Source organism: Pediculus humanus, genomic scaffold (assembly GCF_000006295.1).
Source record: "Pediculus humanus corporis 1103172107524 genomic scaffold, whole genome shotgun sequence".
NCBI lineage: Eukaryota > Metazoa > Arthropoda > Insecta > Psocodea > Pediculidae > Pediculus > Pediculus humanus.
In genome coordinates, this window is record NW_002987140.1 from 5,564 (window position 1) to 22,977 (window position 17,414).

The window sequence follows — 17,414 nt, forward strand, 5'->3', positions numbered from 1 at the left end:
TGGTTGGCACCAGGTATTGGATTCAAGTTTTTTTAAAAAATAAAATAATAAAATAATTGAGTGTGAGTTTGTTTGTTTGTTTGTGTTTTTTTTTTTATCAAATTTGTTTTTTTATTTTTTTCTTTGTGTTTTGCAGACGAAAAAAATGAATTTTTTAATTACGCGTTATAATAATAATAATAATAACAATCGTCAAAAGGTAATTTAAATTTTTTTTATACTAACCCTATTATACCTTTTAATTGATTATTTTTTTTCCTTTTTTCCTTTGATAACATTATCACTGATTTATATATTTTATGAAAAGGGATGAAATGATTTTATCATCATGACGTCACTTTGTAATTAAAAACGAATTTTCTTAACCTTTTAAAATTAAAAAAAAAATTTTCTCATTGGTTTATATCATTATTATTATTATTACGATTTTCCAAAATTGTTTTAATGAATATAATATGGAGGACACCTGTTTTAATAACAAAAAAAGGTTAATTTGAAATGTTTTCTTTTTTTTTCCATTAACTTTAAAATTTAATGTTAAAGTTAAAAAACGATAATTTAAGGTTTGGAAAATGGAAAATTTTTTTTTATTTATTTATCGACAAAATCAACCCTTAAAGTTTTTGATAATAAAATGAAAATTTATTTCTTTGTTTTTATTTTTTTCCATTTTCCCCCCGTTTAGAAAATGTTTTGTTTTTTTTTTTTTTCTTTTATTTTCCTGTAAAAAATGTTTTGTTTTGTTTATGGAAAAGAGTTTATTGTTTTGTGTTATTTTTAACGTTTTTTTAATAAATTTTTCAAATACATAAATACATAAATGAATAAATAAATAAATGAATGAATGGTTTGCGGTTTGAAAAAAACAAAAAACGTACAAATGAATTTGTGGTGGACGAAAGTATCATTATTATTATTATTATTATGTTTTGTCATTGTCAAAATTTAACGGCCGTTATTCCAAAAAAATATTATATAATTAATTTATTCAAAAAGTTACACTTAAAAAAAAAAAATACGTTAAAAGTTGAAAAAAAATTTTTTAACGGTTTTTTTTTTATTCATTAAAAGAAGGATGCAAGTATACGTAAAATTCCACCCTCTCATTAAATTTGGCCCTTAAAAATATATTGATGCTCCTGTGAGAAGATTCATCCCCCGAAAAAAAATTTTTTTTTTTGTTATAAGTTCACCCCTCCTCGGATGTGATCTCGCGTTTTCAACCCAATCTCTCATGAACCAACCCTTCTCTCGCAGCATCCCGCGGACTTAAAAATGACTAATCTTTTCATCTTTTTTAACGGTCGAGGGTCATCCGTTGGAATGCTTTTAAGACTAACTTCCATTTAGTGGGAGTGAATCTCTTGTTTGAAATTTTTGGATAAAAAAGGGGGAGGAAGAGGGTGAAATTTCGTGAGGGATACACAAAGTATATTCGTTTCTTCTTTGCACGGTCACATTAATTTAACTTTTTTGTTTTTTTTGTTACGAAACCTGTTTCTCTCTTACTCCCCCTTTCATATTATTATTATTAAATTACGTAAAAATTTATTTATTTATTTATTTTAAAAAAAAAAGTTAATGTTTTGTTTAATTAGTTTTAATTAATTATAATTTTTTTCCTTTTTTTTTGTTAACAACGAACCCCCTTGAAAAAAAAAAATTAAATTAAATTAAATATAATTAATAATTAAATAAATGTTTCTAAATTTTTTTTTAGGGATTTAATTAATTACTTAATAACGTCCCTCATATGCGTAATGATAATAATAATAATAATAATAATGATATTTAACGCGTACGTTATTTTTTGTATTAATAGAGAAAATCAATAATCGAGTTGTGGAGGACCGTCTTTTAACGAACTTTTTTTTTTTTTTTTTTTTTTTAATATATATAACTTGTAATAAAAATAAACGTTAGAAAAATAATAATAATAATAATAATAATAATATGGAAAACTTTTGTGAGTTGTAAGGAGAAAAAAAAAAAGAAGCAGAAGAAGAAATTCTGTATAAAAGTGATTATTTTCGTGTGGTGGGCGAGATGCGCGAGGGAGTTTGTGAGTGTGAGAGAAGGGGAAAGAAGTGTTGGAGTTGGTGGGGGTGGTAGTGGTGGTGGTGGTGGTGGGTGAGAGGGAGTCGGGTGTGTCGAAGGGTGACTTGCCAAGAAGAACAAATGATGGGGTGAACGTCGAAGAGGAAGGTCTTCTTCTTCTTCTTCTTCTACTTCTTTCTTCTCTCACTCTTAACATTTTTAAATGTCTTATAACAAGTGCATGATTTTCAGTGAATATCATCTCATTTTTTTTTTTTGTTTTAATTTTTAAACGGTGAATTTAATTTAGTTTTTAAAATTATTTTTTAAGGTACGTAATGTAATTTTACTTTTTTTTTCGTCAGGTATTTATTTATTTATTTATTCTATACCGTATGGAGGTACCTTGTGGTATTGGGTAAAAAAAATTCATTTCAGGTATCTTAATCCTTAAGGAATGAAAGTTTATATCCTTGAAACAATTTTTTTTTTTTAAACAAGGTCTCCTCCGTTCGTTTTTTTTTTTTTTCGAGTCGTCATCATCATCATTATTATTATCATTATTATTATCATTAAACTTTTTATTAAAGTAATAAATTAAATATTTATTATTATCAGTCAAAAATAAGTAATTTTATCCTCCGCATTTATTTATATAAATTTTATGCCAGGGGGAAAAAACTTATTATTAAATATTATTTGTTAGTAATGATAATAATAATGATGATAATGATAATGATGATAAAATGGTGATAATAAACTGATAAGAAAAAAGAAATGACGGTCAGATATTAATTAAATTCTTTTTATCAAACGATAAGTCAGTTAATTTGTTAATAATAATTATGTACGAAATTCGTTAACAATATTTTATTTATTATTATTATTATTATTATTATTATTATTATTATTATTATTATTATTATTATTATTATTATTTCGACGGTAAAAAAATTATTATTTAAATGAAAAATTAATTAAACAAAAAAAAAAAAATTTTTTAAATTGCATTTAAGTTAATTGTTTAAAAATGAAAAAAATAAATAAAAAATTTATTTACTTTTTTTTGTTTAATTAATTAATTAATTAATAATTTTAATTAATAATAATAATAATAATTACGGTAATAATAATAATAATTTTTTTCCTTTTTTTAATAATAATAATAATAAGTTAATTATTATATTTTTAAAAACGTTTTTTTTTTTAAACGTAGATTTATATATAAAACGCGCCTACGTAAAATAAATAATATATAAAAAAAAAAAAAGAAAAAATAACTGGGGAGTTTTAGTAAGCGAAAGAGAGAGAGAGAGAGAAAATTGTAAGAAATTTAGTTGTTGTTGATAAAAATGAATCCCGGGGTAGATGGAATAGTAGGTCTATATATATACCGATGGGTCGACAGGAAGTAAAAGCCTAAAAAATTTAGAAACAAGAGAAAGAAGAAGGAGGGTAGTTTTTTCAAGAGTAGGGTAGAGAAGAGAGAGAGAGAAAGAGAGGGGGAGGAAAGGTGGTGGTGATGAGTTCGAATTTCACTAAGGTTTTAAATATTTTTTACGTCTGAGTGCGTGCGTTGTGTGTGTGCGTAAGGAAACGTGTGAGATTATTTTACTTTTGTAACATACGCACATATTACTATTATTATTATTATTATTATTATTATTATTATTATTATTATTATTATTTAAATAAATGAATAAAATATATTTTAAACTAACATAAAAATAAAATAAAATAAAATAAACCTAACCTCGGTGACCTTGAGCTTTTTCATACTGAAGGGTCTTTAAGACCTCCCACAGACGTGACAGATTATTATTATTATTATTATTTATTATAACGAATTTACTAATCGTTTTTCAATTGTTAATGCGACATGTTTAATAAATATAAAATTAAATTAATACAAATAAAATTATTAACGACTACTAATTTTTTTTTTTCGTTAGGTTTTTTTTTAATTTCTAACGAACCACATAGGTACAGGTACCAGGTTTCTTTTTTCGTTTTAGTTAAAAATTATAAAAAGAAAGAAAAAGGAGGAAAAAAATTCTTTGTAATAATTTTTTTTAAAAATTTAATTCAATTATTTGTGCAAAAAAAAAAAATTAATTCAGTCGTTTTGTAATTGTTTTATTATCATTATTATTATTATTATTTGTAACGAAATAAATAATAAATAAATAAATAATTTTAAAAATATTTAATGTACCTGCGAGGGATTTTTTTTTTTTTTTGAAATAGAATAATAAGAAAATGGAAAAAGGATTGCCACCCATTTTTTAGTAGGAATAGGATGAAGTTTTTCCCCACACGACCTCAGCCTCGTATTGATCGCCCTCTCCCTCATCCGCTTTTCGCCCGCCCCACCCCCCCACCCACCCACCTCCCGATCGATACCTCATGGAGGGAAAGTTTTTCCCTCTCGCCCACACGCGGGAGGGAAATTTAACTCCCGCTTCACTGTTCATTCTCATCCTTTCACGTTTCCTATTATTTCTTATATAGAACCTCCCTTTTTCATTTCTTTCTTTTTTTTTTTTTTACGCTGTAATATTTTCATTTTAATTGACGTTAAAATATTTTTTTTTATTTAATTTGATTATTATTATTATTATTATTATTATTATTATTATCATTAATGCGATGAATCATATTAATAAATAATTATTAATTTTTATTTTAAATATATAAATAATTTCCACGCGTATATTTAATTTGTATAAAATAAAATTTTCTGCCGATAACAGTTTAATTATTATTATTATTATTATTATTTTTTATAAATAACGAGTAAAACATATAAAATAGTGATTTAATTTTATTAGTAATCGAACGTAATTCAATTACTCCTTTTAGGCTTTCGTTTAAATAAAAATTTATTAGATTCAGTTTTTAAATTAAATTTTAATTTAATTTTTCATTGGATTATAAAAAAAAAAAAAAAAAAAAAAAACAAATTTAAAATCCGTGATCGTGAATTGTTATTTGTAAATGCTTCCCCCGTCGAAATTTATTATTATTATTATTATTATTATTAGTAATTGTAATTTTTTTTTTTTTGCTTTGAATTTAATGAGAAATATTTTAAATTGTTTTTGTGTGTGGGGTCAAAATAAATTGTTTTGTTTTGTTCATATATATAAAATTATTTAAAATTGATTTCAAAGGAAATTAATATTATTTAACTATTATTATTATTATTATTATTATTATTATTAAGATAAATTATAAAGAAATCGCAAAAGGTAGGAAAACTGAAACTAAGGGTCAAATGGAAAAGGGAGATGCGCCTGTCAGGCGAGGAGGCTTCTTTGCCTTGTATTGATCCATCAGCCCAACCCCTATATACCCCCACTCCGACTCCCTAAAATACTCTTATCCCTGCAACAACCAAAAGATACTTGTGCATTTAGATTTTCATTTTCAAAGTTTGTTTCTTAAATTTTATGTATATATTATTAATATATATATTGATTATAAATTACTTAAAGGGATGAATTATTCATTTTGGATAAAATTTATAAAATTACTTTTGTTTTTTTGTTTTTTTTTTTTAAATCTTTTTATCGCCTTAAGCTTAAAACACATTCACTGCTAATAATAAATTTTTATTATTAAAAAAAAAAAAAACCCTCGAAGGTAGAAGGTTCATGTGTTATATGAGGTGTATTAAAATGAAAACGTGGAATCCATTTGTCAAAAAAGTTTTTTACGAAAAATAAAAAAAAAAATTTCAAAGAGTATGTATTAAGTTTGAATATAACTTTAAAAATTATGTTTATTATTGATTTCAGAAAAAACATTCTCACGAAAGTTATATTATTTTCGAATGAGTTTAAATCGATGAAATTATATTTGTGGTGTTCAAAGAATAAATATTATTCCGAGAGATGGAAGGAGGAGGAACTCTTCAAGAATGGGGTGGTCGCCGAACGGTGATGGATGCTTTTCCAGCTATGGATTGTTATGAAGATATGTTTAAAGAAATAACAAGAAAGTTATACGGAGAAGATGGTTTACCAGACATGAACGAAACGGAACACAGCACCAGCCTGAGAACCACATCGGATTACGACGGTGAAGGTTCCGATGGTAGTCACGGAGCACTGGCAGCATTCGGACTTGCAGCACTTATGCAAAACGGTTTTCCTCCTCCCCCGGGAATGTTCGGACATCACCATCATCTTCAACCCGATTCAATAAAATATCGACCTACCGGTGAAGACAAATGGGTGTCAAGTGAAGAGGCATTACAATGGACTAGTTCAAAAATAGCCACGTACAATTCGGCTCAAAAATTATTTAGATGTACCGAATGCGAATGCGTTGGATTTTTATCGAGAGTTGCCGAACACTGGTTAGGCACGCATGCAAACTTAAGAGTGTTTCAGTGTCCTCAGTGTCCCTATGCGAGTGCTTGGGCTCGCTGTGTACGCATGCATCTTCAAAGACAGCATAACGTGGTAGATACGTCAGAAAATTCAACCGAGATGTGGAAAGAAAATCCCGTTTTAGAAGAAGTTACCAAATATTTACAAAGGTTGAAGACAAAAGTTGAATCGTCTTCTGGTCAAGTTGTTAACAATTCAACATCTCATTCGAATTTAAAATCTGAGTTCCTATCAAACGCTCAAAGTCAAGGATCTACGCAAAATTCTTTACCCTCTAGATCGGGTGCACAGACAGGAAGCAGCGAAAACAATCCTAACAAAAGATACTGCTGCACTTTTTGCCCATATGCAACCGATCGGAGAGATTTATTTACAAGACACGAAAATATTCATCGTGACGAAAAGCCATTTCAGTGCTACGTTTGTCAAAAGCAGTTCAACCGCGCCGATCATGTTAAAAAACATTTTTTAAGAATGCATAGAGATCATCCATACGATTTAAATCGCATAAGAAAACAACCACCTAAAAATTCAAACGGAATGTCTTACTGCCAAAAGTATAACTCTTCCCAACAGAATCAACCGCGAGGTCAAGTTCTACCTTCTCAAGGGCAAATGTCTCATAGCTTAAACATACCTGCCGGATTTCCTCCTCCACCTAATATTCGCGGTGTTAAACCTTCATTGCCGTCTCCACCTAAATTACAAAACGGATGCAATGCAAAATCTCACGGAAGCAAATCCGCGAAAAAAAAGGGAGAAAAAAGGTATTCGTGCTGCTACTGCGCATGGTCGGGAGTGGATAACTGGTGCCTAAAAAGACATTTAAACACTCATTTGAAACCTTTTGTCTGTGGCTTATGTGATTATAAGGCAGCAAGGTCAGAACGACTAGCCACTCACGTTTTAAAAGTTCATAATAAAAGAGCTTGCGGACGATGTTCCTATTTGGGAGAGGACTCAGCACAGTTGGCCATGCATATGCAAGAACACCAGTAAGTGTAAAAAAACAGTTTTTTCTTATTAGTTATTCAACTACTTTTTTTCTAACATTATTTTTGTTTTTTTTTAGCCCACTGGAACACAGAAACAGATCTTCAAATAATGTCCTTCGCAGTACCAATTTCACTAACAATCATTCATCGCCGGCTATGAATTCTTCTTTCTGGTACTTTTTTTATTTCCTAAACATATTTCAAAATAGATAATTATTTTATCTAGAATAAGAAAGTTAAATTTTTTTTTTTTAAAGCTCTAATAACGGTGTTTCCAGCAATACTGCGCAATCGAATAGGCGAAATTTCGAAGAAGGTTCAACTACTCCTGGATTATGGAATCCTCACGGTCACATTCCTAGTAATTATTCCGTGCAAGAAGACAATTGGAAATCTTCGAGCAAACACTTCGGAGCGGCAAGACTTTTTCATTACATGGAAGCATCAGACAATTCCGAACCGGAAAATGAAAACGAAGAAGAAGAACCTCCTCCGTTTATATGCAGAGAATGCGGTTGTGAATTCGTCGATGACACATCTTTAGAAACGCACGTTTTTATGCATCACCGTTCAACCGGACAGAGAACAATTAAGCAGGAGCCAATCAGGTCCCTGACCAATAAGTATATAAAATGTGAGCAAAGAGTGCACTTGTAGGATGTGCAAAAGCCTTGCAGATGTTTTACTTATTGTTTTAGCACATTCTGCAATGCTCTCTAACGTGTTTGTGTGCATGCCTTAGTACCCTCGACCTAAAAGTTGTCATGCGTTATAAATGTGATTCTATGCCTGTGATGTTATGTCAAATTACAGACGAGTGACAGATGCCAATATCAATTTATCAGATTACAGCTCTCAGAGAGAAGAGAGTCCACTGTCCAAGCGCCCTCGCAAGCAGCAACAGCCGAAAAAGATTGTACCACCGACGGAAATTCAAGTGGTTCGCAGGTCGTCAAAACGTCGTCGGAAAAACCAACCCATTGATTGCATGTCCCAACTTCGAGACAAGCACATTAGCCGGTTGATCATGAGAAAAGGACTTCGATGCTTTTGGTGCAGATCATGGAGTGAAGTTTTTCCCTACCACACATATTCGAGTTTGATTCTCCATAAAAGATGGCATCATCGTAGAGACAAATTCGGCTGCGAGCATTGCGGCGTTCGGTACCGTCATCGGTATCAAGTTGTTTTACATTCAAGTAGGGCTCATTTACCTCGCCTTTCTAGAGAGCAAATACCTGATCAGCCACTAAAAACATCAGAGGACATAACCGAAACCCCTTTAGATAATAATACAGAAAAAACAAATCCTAGTTCAGTGCCTATATTACTTTCAAGAAACGATGACCTACTCCCGCCTCCTCCTAGCAACGCAATACCAGAAGTATTAGTAAGTGATAAAACCACATCCGAATTGGTACCTTTGACCGAACAATCGGCCATTCCATCAGACGTCGAAGATATAAGTATGAAAATCCCAAGTTTTCTTTCATCATTGCAAGATCTTCAATCGAATCAATTTTTATTTCGTTCCCCCGATATATTTAACAATACAAAAAATTTACAACAGCCAGAGTCTCATGCGGAAAAAACGAATACGTCATCCGACAGCCAAGAAATAAAGCCTTATTTGTTATTACCAGAAGAAAAACCACAGGATGACGACGAGTCCATATTGATAAATGATAACAACATACACCAAGAAAATAAAATATTAGACGATGCATTATTAACAAGTATTAATTCAGTGCCATCTACCGTCACAAATACGAACGAAATGACGACGCGTATAGAATTAAAAGGTAATAACTCGATGGAAAATTCTAATATTCAAGACATACTTGATACTTCGACTCTGTCGGAAAATTCTGGACCAATGCCTTTACCCATAACCTCATATCCGCCTTCTAGATAAAAAAAAAATTACACAAATTAAATAAATTCCTTTTATTTCCTTCCTTTTTTTTTATATCTTATTAATAAGTTGGCGTTGAGTTTAATGGGAAAATTTTATTATAAAAAAAAATTTTTTTTTTTTTTTATTATTAAATATTCTTGTTTTTAGATTTAATTATTAATAATAATAATAATTTTATTCGATTCTTTTTTATATAAAAATAAAATATTTGGCCTTTGAAAATTTTTGTGCTTTTTTCTATTATTATTATTATTATTATTATTAAAATTAAAAACATTTAAAATAAATAAATGAATTTTATTAAAATATTTCAAAATTGATAAAAAAAAAAGGTACTGAACTAGTTATTTTTTTAATTTATTTAAAATTTAATTAAAATTAAAATTTAAATTAATAATAATAATAATAATAATAATAAACTTTTTAATATTTGATTATGACTGATATAATTTATTATTATAACAAAATTTATTCAAATTTTAAAAAGTCTTCCCAAAAAATAAAAATAAATTTTTTTTTTTTTTTTTGTGGCTTGATATAGTTATCTGCTCTCTCTCTCTCTCTCTCTCTCTCAAATTTAATTTTTTTTTTTTTTCATATGTGTATGTTAATAATAATAATAATAATATTAATAAATTTTATAGAATCCTTTGTTTTTTCAATAGAGAAAAAAAAATTAATAATAATAATAATTTAAAATAATAGTCGTTTTAGTTCATTTTTTTTTTTTTTTTTGAGGAGAGCTTTTGAATGAATGTCATTATTATTATTATTATTATTATTATTATTATTATTAATTAATATCAATTAATTTAATTTTTCTTTAATATTTTTATGCAATTTTTAAATTTAAATTTAAACTTAAAAAAAATTAAAAATTTTTTTGTTTTGTTTTGTTTCGTTTTTTTCTTTTTGTTTTTTTTGCTTTAATAAGTTTTGATAAAAAATTATTATTACGACTTTTGTTTTATACGAAAGTGTTAATAAAATTATTAATAAATAGGTTTTGATTAATAATTAAATTATTAATTAATTTTTTTTCGTTTGTTTTATTTTTTTTTTATTAAATAAATTTGTTTATTAATTTTTTCCGACGAAACTAATAAATACACGTTCATCTCCTTTTGTTATTTAATACAATTAATGTTTTATAATTTAGCTTTTATGTATTTAATAATACATGATTAATAATAATAATAATAGTTTATAAAAAATAACAAAATTTATTTGGATAATTTTTCGTATTTTGGTATTTTTTTTTTTTTAATTTTTTCTTTCAGTAAATTAGTTAATAATTTAAAAAAAAAAAAATTAAATAAGAAAATAGTTATCATTATTATTATTATTATTTGTTATTTAGAGGAGAAACCTTCGTAAAAAAAAAAAAAACAAACAAAAATAAATATAATAATACGGTAAAAAAAAAAAATTTAAATGAATTAAATAAAATTTTAAAAATATAGTTATTATTATTATTATTATTATTAGATCAATTTTTTTAATTTATTTTAATCAACCTAAAATATTTATATATAAAATTAATAATGATAATGTACATAAGAATAAATTGAAATTAATTTTAATTTACGAAATTCATTATTATTAAATTTTATTAAATTTTTAAATAATAATAATTTTACTATTTAAAAAAAAAAAAAGAAAAGAAAAATTTTTAAATAAATTTTCTTAGTTAACATTTTATTTATTATTATTATTATTATTATTAAAAAAGTAATTAAATTTCATTTTTTTTTTTTTTTTTTTTTTTTTTTTTATGAAAGAAAGAAAACAAACAACAAGAAAAAGAAACAAAGAAAAGTACAACAGTATAGTTTTTAATCATTTTCTTTAATGCATTGAATAATAAATTCCTTTTGATGCCATCAATTGTTTGTGACTTCCCATTTCCTTAATCGTACCCCTTTCCAAAACGCAAATTATATCCGCATTTTGTACGGCTCCTAATCTGTGTGCTACTATTATTGTCGTTCGACCGGTGGATGCTACATCCAAAGCTCCTTGTACGGCGCTTTCGTTTTGAGGATCGAGTGCCGATGTGGCTTCATCTAATATTAATATTTGGGGATTTCGTATCTGGCAAGAGCAACAACAAAAACAAATCACAGTAAAAGAAGTAATTTAGTTTTCCCTTAAATCAATATTATTATTCAACTTACTAAAGCTCTCGCGATTGCTATTCTTTGCTTTTGCCCTCCGGATATCTGAGTTCCTCCCGTTCCTAATCTCGTTTCGTAACCTTCCGGTAGTGATTCTATAAAAGCATGTATATTAGCAGCTTGTGCTGCATCCCTTATTTCATCCATTGTTACAACTCTTGAATTATCACCATATTCTATATTTTCTTTAACAGTTCTATCAAACAAAATAGGTTCCTTAAAAAAAAAAAAAAAATAAAAATAAAAAAAAATCAAATCATTGAAGTATATTAAATTAAACAAATTTCCCTCCCCCCTCCTCCTCCTTTTCCCCTCATCCCCCCATAAATTTTCTTATGTTTTTAAAAATTAACCTGAGATACTAATGCAAGCTTGGATCTTAACGTTTCCAATTTAAAATCGGATATGTTTATGTCATTTATGATTATTTTTCCGGAAGTGGGATCATAAAATCGCAATAGTAATTGAACAATAGTTGATTTTCCGCTACCACTCGGCCCCATCAGAGCAATCGAAGTCCCATCTTTCAATGTTAAATTAAAATTACGTAAGACTCTAACTTTGGGTTTTGATGGATAAGAGAAATTAACCTAAATAATAAAAAATTTATTCTTTTCACTAAGTTATTAATAATAATAATAATAATAATAATAAATACATCCGGTTGAAAAGAATTTTCACCTTTGAATAATTTAAAGAACCTTCGCCGTTCATATTTGGGAAAACGGTTACTTCTCCATCTGTTATTTCGGGTTTTTTTAAATATAAATACTGAAGTCTACCCGCTGCTTCTTTGGCCGAATGAAAACCCGTCGTGTAAGCGACACATTGTCCAAGAGTCCAAGCACCAAAAATTAACATTTCCGACACCTGAAAATTAATAAAATTTCCAAAACTAAAAAAAAAAAAAATTATAAATATTTTTTTTTTTTTTTTGCGTTTAGAAATTACCGAAATAACATATTTGTATAAAAGGGATTCGTTTGCGACTAAATATCCACCGTACCACAATGATATTGCGTAACCGAATAAAGGTGCAGTTTGACCGATGGCAAAAGCAAAACCTCTAACAAATGCCTTTTTATAAATCCTTCTCTTTTCTTCTTCGATTACTTGCGTATATTTTTCAATAAAATAAGATTCCTTACCAAAACTTGCAACGACTTTAATATTTTCAATGACTTCGGCGGCTATCTATAAATTATAACGTTTCTTAATTTGAATTTTCTAATAATATACAAAACTTTAAAATATATATATATATATGTACTTTTGACGCGTTTTCCATTGATTGACTGCTTTGGTAATGATTTCCCCTTAGGAACAAAGATTCAATATAGACTCCCGTGAAAACAAAGGGTATTGAACATAGAGTAACAATTGCCATTTTCCAAGCAAAAAAGAAACTCAATATCGTGGCTACAAACATAAGATTATAATTGTAATAATAATAATAATAAAATAGATACAAAGGATGTCTTTTTTTTTTTTTTTTTATTAATTGTATCACCTATTGACATGGCACAAAACGCTTGAATTATGACTCCGAGTCGGGTACCAGTTGCTCCTTGCAAAAGGGACGTGTCTTGGGCCAATCTTAAACATAAAGCACCGACTCTATTTTTCTCATCATCAAACCATGCCATTTCCTAAATAAAAATTTTATTTATCATTAACGTCGTCATTAATTTTATTTTTAAATTAGTGTTATAAATGAATGAATGAATATATATATGTGGCACCTGCTTTAACATAGATTCAAATGCTTTTGTTCTTAGTCTGCACGTTAAACGCATTTCAGCCACTGAGAGACAATACATTTGAAAAAATACACTGAGCCCCGCAACGATGCCGATTGTACATAAAAGTATGGCGTAAAAATCAGCCCACCATATTATTTCATTAAAATCGTCCATTGACAACAACTAATAAAAAAAAAAAAAAAAAATACATAAAATTATCAAATAATATTTTAATTTTTTTCAAAAAAAGTTCAAATTTAAATTCTTCACCCTTATTATTATAATTCCTCAATTTAATTAATATTCAATTTGAATAAAAAAAAAAAAGAAAAGAAATTAAATTTTTTTTTTTTTCCTTACTCCGAATAAATCACCAAAAATAAGGCAAACTATTGGTAGAGCACATCCAGCCAGGAATGACGCTATAAAACCAACTCCTAAATAATGCCATTCTGATTTGTTCCAAAGAAGAATTTGCCAAAAACTTGTTTTCTTATAAAAAACCATGTCTTTATCGTAACTATCAAATCTTCGCTTTGGGATTTTACCAAAATTTGTTAAAGAATTAAATTGACTTCTCGGAGTCGAAGGAATTATTGAAGACAATACCATATCCGATGGATCATGAACAAAATCAACGTTTTCTTTTGGCTTTTCTAAAAACCCGAAAAAAAAAAAAATTTCAATATTCAAAAATTCAAAAAAAAAAAAATGAATTCAAAATTTTTCTTTTTTTTTTTACGTTTTGCCACTTCTTCTTGAGATTTCAATAATTCATAATAAATTCCTTTAGCTTTAACCAAATCTTCATGAGTACCGTCTTCAGCTACGACTCCATTCGACAATACTACAATTCTACGAACATTAGTTATTGTCGATAATTTATGAGTAACTATTATTGTTGTTCGCCCCTGTTTAAATTAATTTACATTGAAAATTAAATTTTTTTGTTTTTTAAATTTAAAAAAGAAAAAAAAAAAAAAAAACATTTGTTATTACGAGTGCGGCTTTGTCCAAAGCTCCTTGAACTAATTTTTCACTTGCAGCATCTAAAGCGGAAGTTGCTTCATCCAATAAAAGTATAGCAGGATTTCTTACCAAAGCTCTCGCGATTGCTATCCTTTGCTTTTGTCCTCCGGATAACGTCGAACCTCTTTGACCAACCACACTATAATATTTCTAAAATTATAATGAATTTTTAAGCATTGCAAAAAAAATTATACCAATTTCAAATAACGAACACACTAATTACAAAGTAAAAAAAAAAAAAAAAATTACTTCCATTTCCTTTATTATGAAATCGTGTGCGTTGGCTTTTTTTGCGGCTTCTACAACCTCTTCGTACCTGGCTGAAGAATTACCGTATAAAATATTATCGTAGATGGTAGCTGCGAATAAAAGAGGTTCTTGACCAACAACTCCCAGTTGACTTCGAAGCCAAGATACACGTAATGATTTTAAATTTTCACCATCTATAAAAATATCACCTGGACAAGAAAATAACAAGAAAGTTATTTTTAACCGTCATTTACAATACCTTTAATTAATTTTTTTTTTTTTTTTTTTTACCTGATATCGGGTCGTAAAATCTCTGTAGTAATTGTATAATGGTTGACTTTCCAGTACCAGATTCTCCTACGATAGCAACAGTTTCTCCAGCTTTTATTTTTAAATTTAATCCATCGAAAATTTTTACCGTTTTCCTCGCTGGATAAGTAAAATAAACGTTTTTAAATTCTATTTCGCCTGTACATTGTTCCAATATTTTCCCTTCCGGAGAACACGGATTTATTTTAGGTTTTGCTTTGATTATATTAAAAACTGATGTGGCACCTCCTCGAGCGAGTGAAAATGTTTCTAAATGAGTTATAGCAAAACCTATATTTGTCAGTCCGATGAAAATTCCAAAAAATACCTATTTAAATATGAGGACATTTAAGTTTTCATTTAAAATAAAAAATTTTTCAAATTTCAAAAAAAAAAATATTAAATTGAAATTATAGCGTACGATAAGTAAAACTGCAGGAGTATAATTTTCATCACCATTTTTTTCAGAAAGTTCAAACAGTCTCATACCGTATCCAAAAGCTATGGCGTACGAGGAATATATTATGAACCATAAAATACCGCCATTAATTCCATTCATTACTCCACGTTTTATTCCATATGATTCAACCTTTTTTAAATGATTCTTATACCTTTAAAATAAAAATTAAAATTTTTTCTTTAAAAAAAGAAGAGAGATTTACACTTTACAATAATTTATACGCGGTAAAAAAAAATGTGTAAATATGGAGTAATCTTACCTTTCAACTTCTTTTTTTTGTCCGCCATATGCGACAACCGTTCGAACAGATGAAAAAACTTCTTCGGCAACTTTTCCAGCTGCACTCTGACTTATCATTTCTTTAGCATGCAATTTACTTTGAATCTAAAAAATTTCACGATAAATATTTATTATATTGTTAATAATAAAATTAAAATCCGCGGCAAAAAATTAAAAAGTGTTTTCCATTACCTTGGTGGTAAATATTGCTGTTGCTATTATAATCGGTGCTGTTGCTAATATTCCGAGAGTCAATTCCCATCCGAATATCATTGCTACCAGGGTTCCACATCCGAATATTCCAACCAGGTACACGAAAATTGATATTATTCCTCCGATTCCGACTTGAAGTTGTTCCAAATTACTGATATGAAAATAATTGATCAGTCATTAGATATCTTTTTTTTTGACTGAGGATGATTGGGGACAGCTGGACAGAAATCGGCTTCAAAACTAATGGAAATAAAACGAAATGGAAATAAGAAAAAAAAAAAACAAAAAAAAAAAAATAATAATAATAATAATAAGTACATAAATAGATTTAAAAGAAATGTTTTCTTCGACAATAAAAAAAAAAGAAAATTCAATAGAAAAAAAAAAGAAAAAAATATTCGAGTCTTACTTTGTTGCTTTGCCTACAAAATTTCCCTCCATAGAAGTATCGTACCATGCCATATCTTGACAAACTATGGATTTGAAAAATAAAGACTGAATTCTTATAACTTGTAATGCGGCAGTTAAATGTAATAAAAAAACCGAGAGCAACGAAATGACAAACTGGAAAAAAGTTAATGATGCACATCCGAAAAACCAAGCAGCTGAATCCTCTTCCAGTGCTGCTCGCCTCTCTTCTTCTGTAGCATTTACTCTGTAAATAACAATAAAAACAATTATGATGATGATGTATAATAATAATAATAATAATTTGAATTTTTCATCCCCTTGACCTAAATTTGATAAATTAATGTAAATAATCTTACAGAATTCTTCCACCGCCAAACCATTCTAAAATAAATGTTCGTGTGGATGGGCCCTGCGGAGGAAATTGACGATCCACCAACATGTTACAAAATTCTCCGTAAATAATACTTAAAGTAGCAGGAATGCATCCGTTTACTAAGGCCAATATTATACCAAAACCTATTCCACATCTTTCTTTGGGTGTAGAATACTGAAACTATTAAAAAAAATATATATATAACATTAAATATTTTTTCTTTATATTTAAAAAAAAAAAGGAAAACAAATAAATAATTATTTAAAACTTACTAACGAAAAAAACGACACGGGTTTGACACGTGTTTTTTTCTTTTCCACGTTATATTCCTTATTATTATCCAATGGAAAATCTTGACTGTAACAAAAAAAAAAAAAATCAATTATTTAAAATGTTTGATTCGATTTAAAAAAAAAAACAATTTTATTAATAATAATAATAATTAAAACCTTTCTATTGCCATTAAAATTGCGAACCCCTAAGAGAACAAAAAAAAAAAAAGAAAAATTATTTTATCGTAATTAATTAATTAATTAATTTTTTTTGTTTTATTACTCGATTTAAGTAAGTAAGAATTTTTTTTTTTTTTTTAAACATAAACAAGCAGTAGATATTTTTTTTTTTTTCCTCGTAAACAAAAAAAATTTAAAAGTAATAATTTTTAATTTAAAATAAACGTTCTTGAATAAAATAAAATTTTTTAAACAATTTTTATATAATTACATAAATTTACTTCCCCCATCATTTTTTTTTATAAATTTAAACATGAATAAATTACAAATATATATATATATATATATATATATATATATATATATATATAAA

General features: G+C 27.6%; 2 protein-coding genes across 2 annotated transcripts; one reads left to right on the forward strand and one right to left on the reverse strand.

The window, feature by feature from the left end:
- Nucleotides 1-5,933: 5,933 nt before the first annotated feature.
- Phum_PHUM177130 (uncharacterized protein) lies at nt 5,934-9,344 on the forward strand (the record flags this gene model as incomplete). The annotated part of the gene is made up of 4 exons (XM_002425103.1): nt 5,934-7,429; nt 7,507-7,602; nt 7,687-8,082; nt 8,243-9,344. 4 exons carry the CDS (start codon nt 5,934-5,936, stop codon nt 9,342-9,344), a joined length of 3,090 nt encoding a protein of 1,029 aa, XP_002425148.1.
- A 1,851-nt stretch (nt 9,345-11,195) lies between these two features.
- Phum_PHUM177140 (multidrug resistance protein, putative) lies at nt 11,196-16,655 on the reverse strand (the record flags this gene model as incomplete). The annotated part of the gene is made up of 18 exons (XM_002425104.1): nt 11,196-11,441; nt 11,525-11,740; nt 11,878-12,114; nt 12,206-12,394; nt 12,476-12,718; nt 12,795-12,943; nt 13,035-13,173; nt 13,267-13,449; nt 13,627-13,922; nt 14,009-14,177; nt 14,266-14,445; nt 14,545-14,753; nt 14,836-15,181; nt 15,275-15,464; nt 15,573-15,697; nt 15,785-15,956; nt 16,215-16,460; nt 16,573-16,655. The coding sequence occupies 18 exons, from the start codon at nt 16,653-16,655 to the stop codon at nt 11,196-11,198; spliced, it is 3,618 nt and encodes a 1,205-aa protein (XP_002425149.1).
- Between the last annotated feature and the right edge of the window lie 759 nt (nt 16,656-17,414).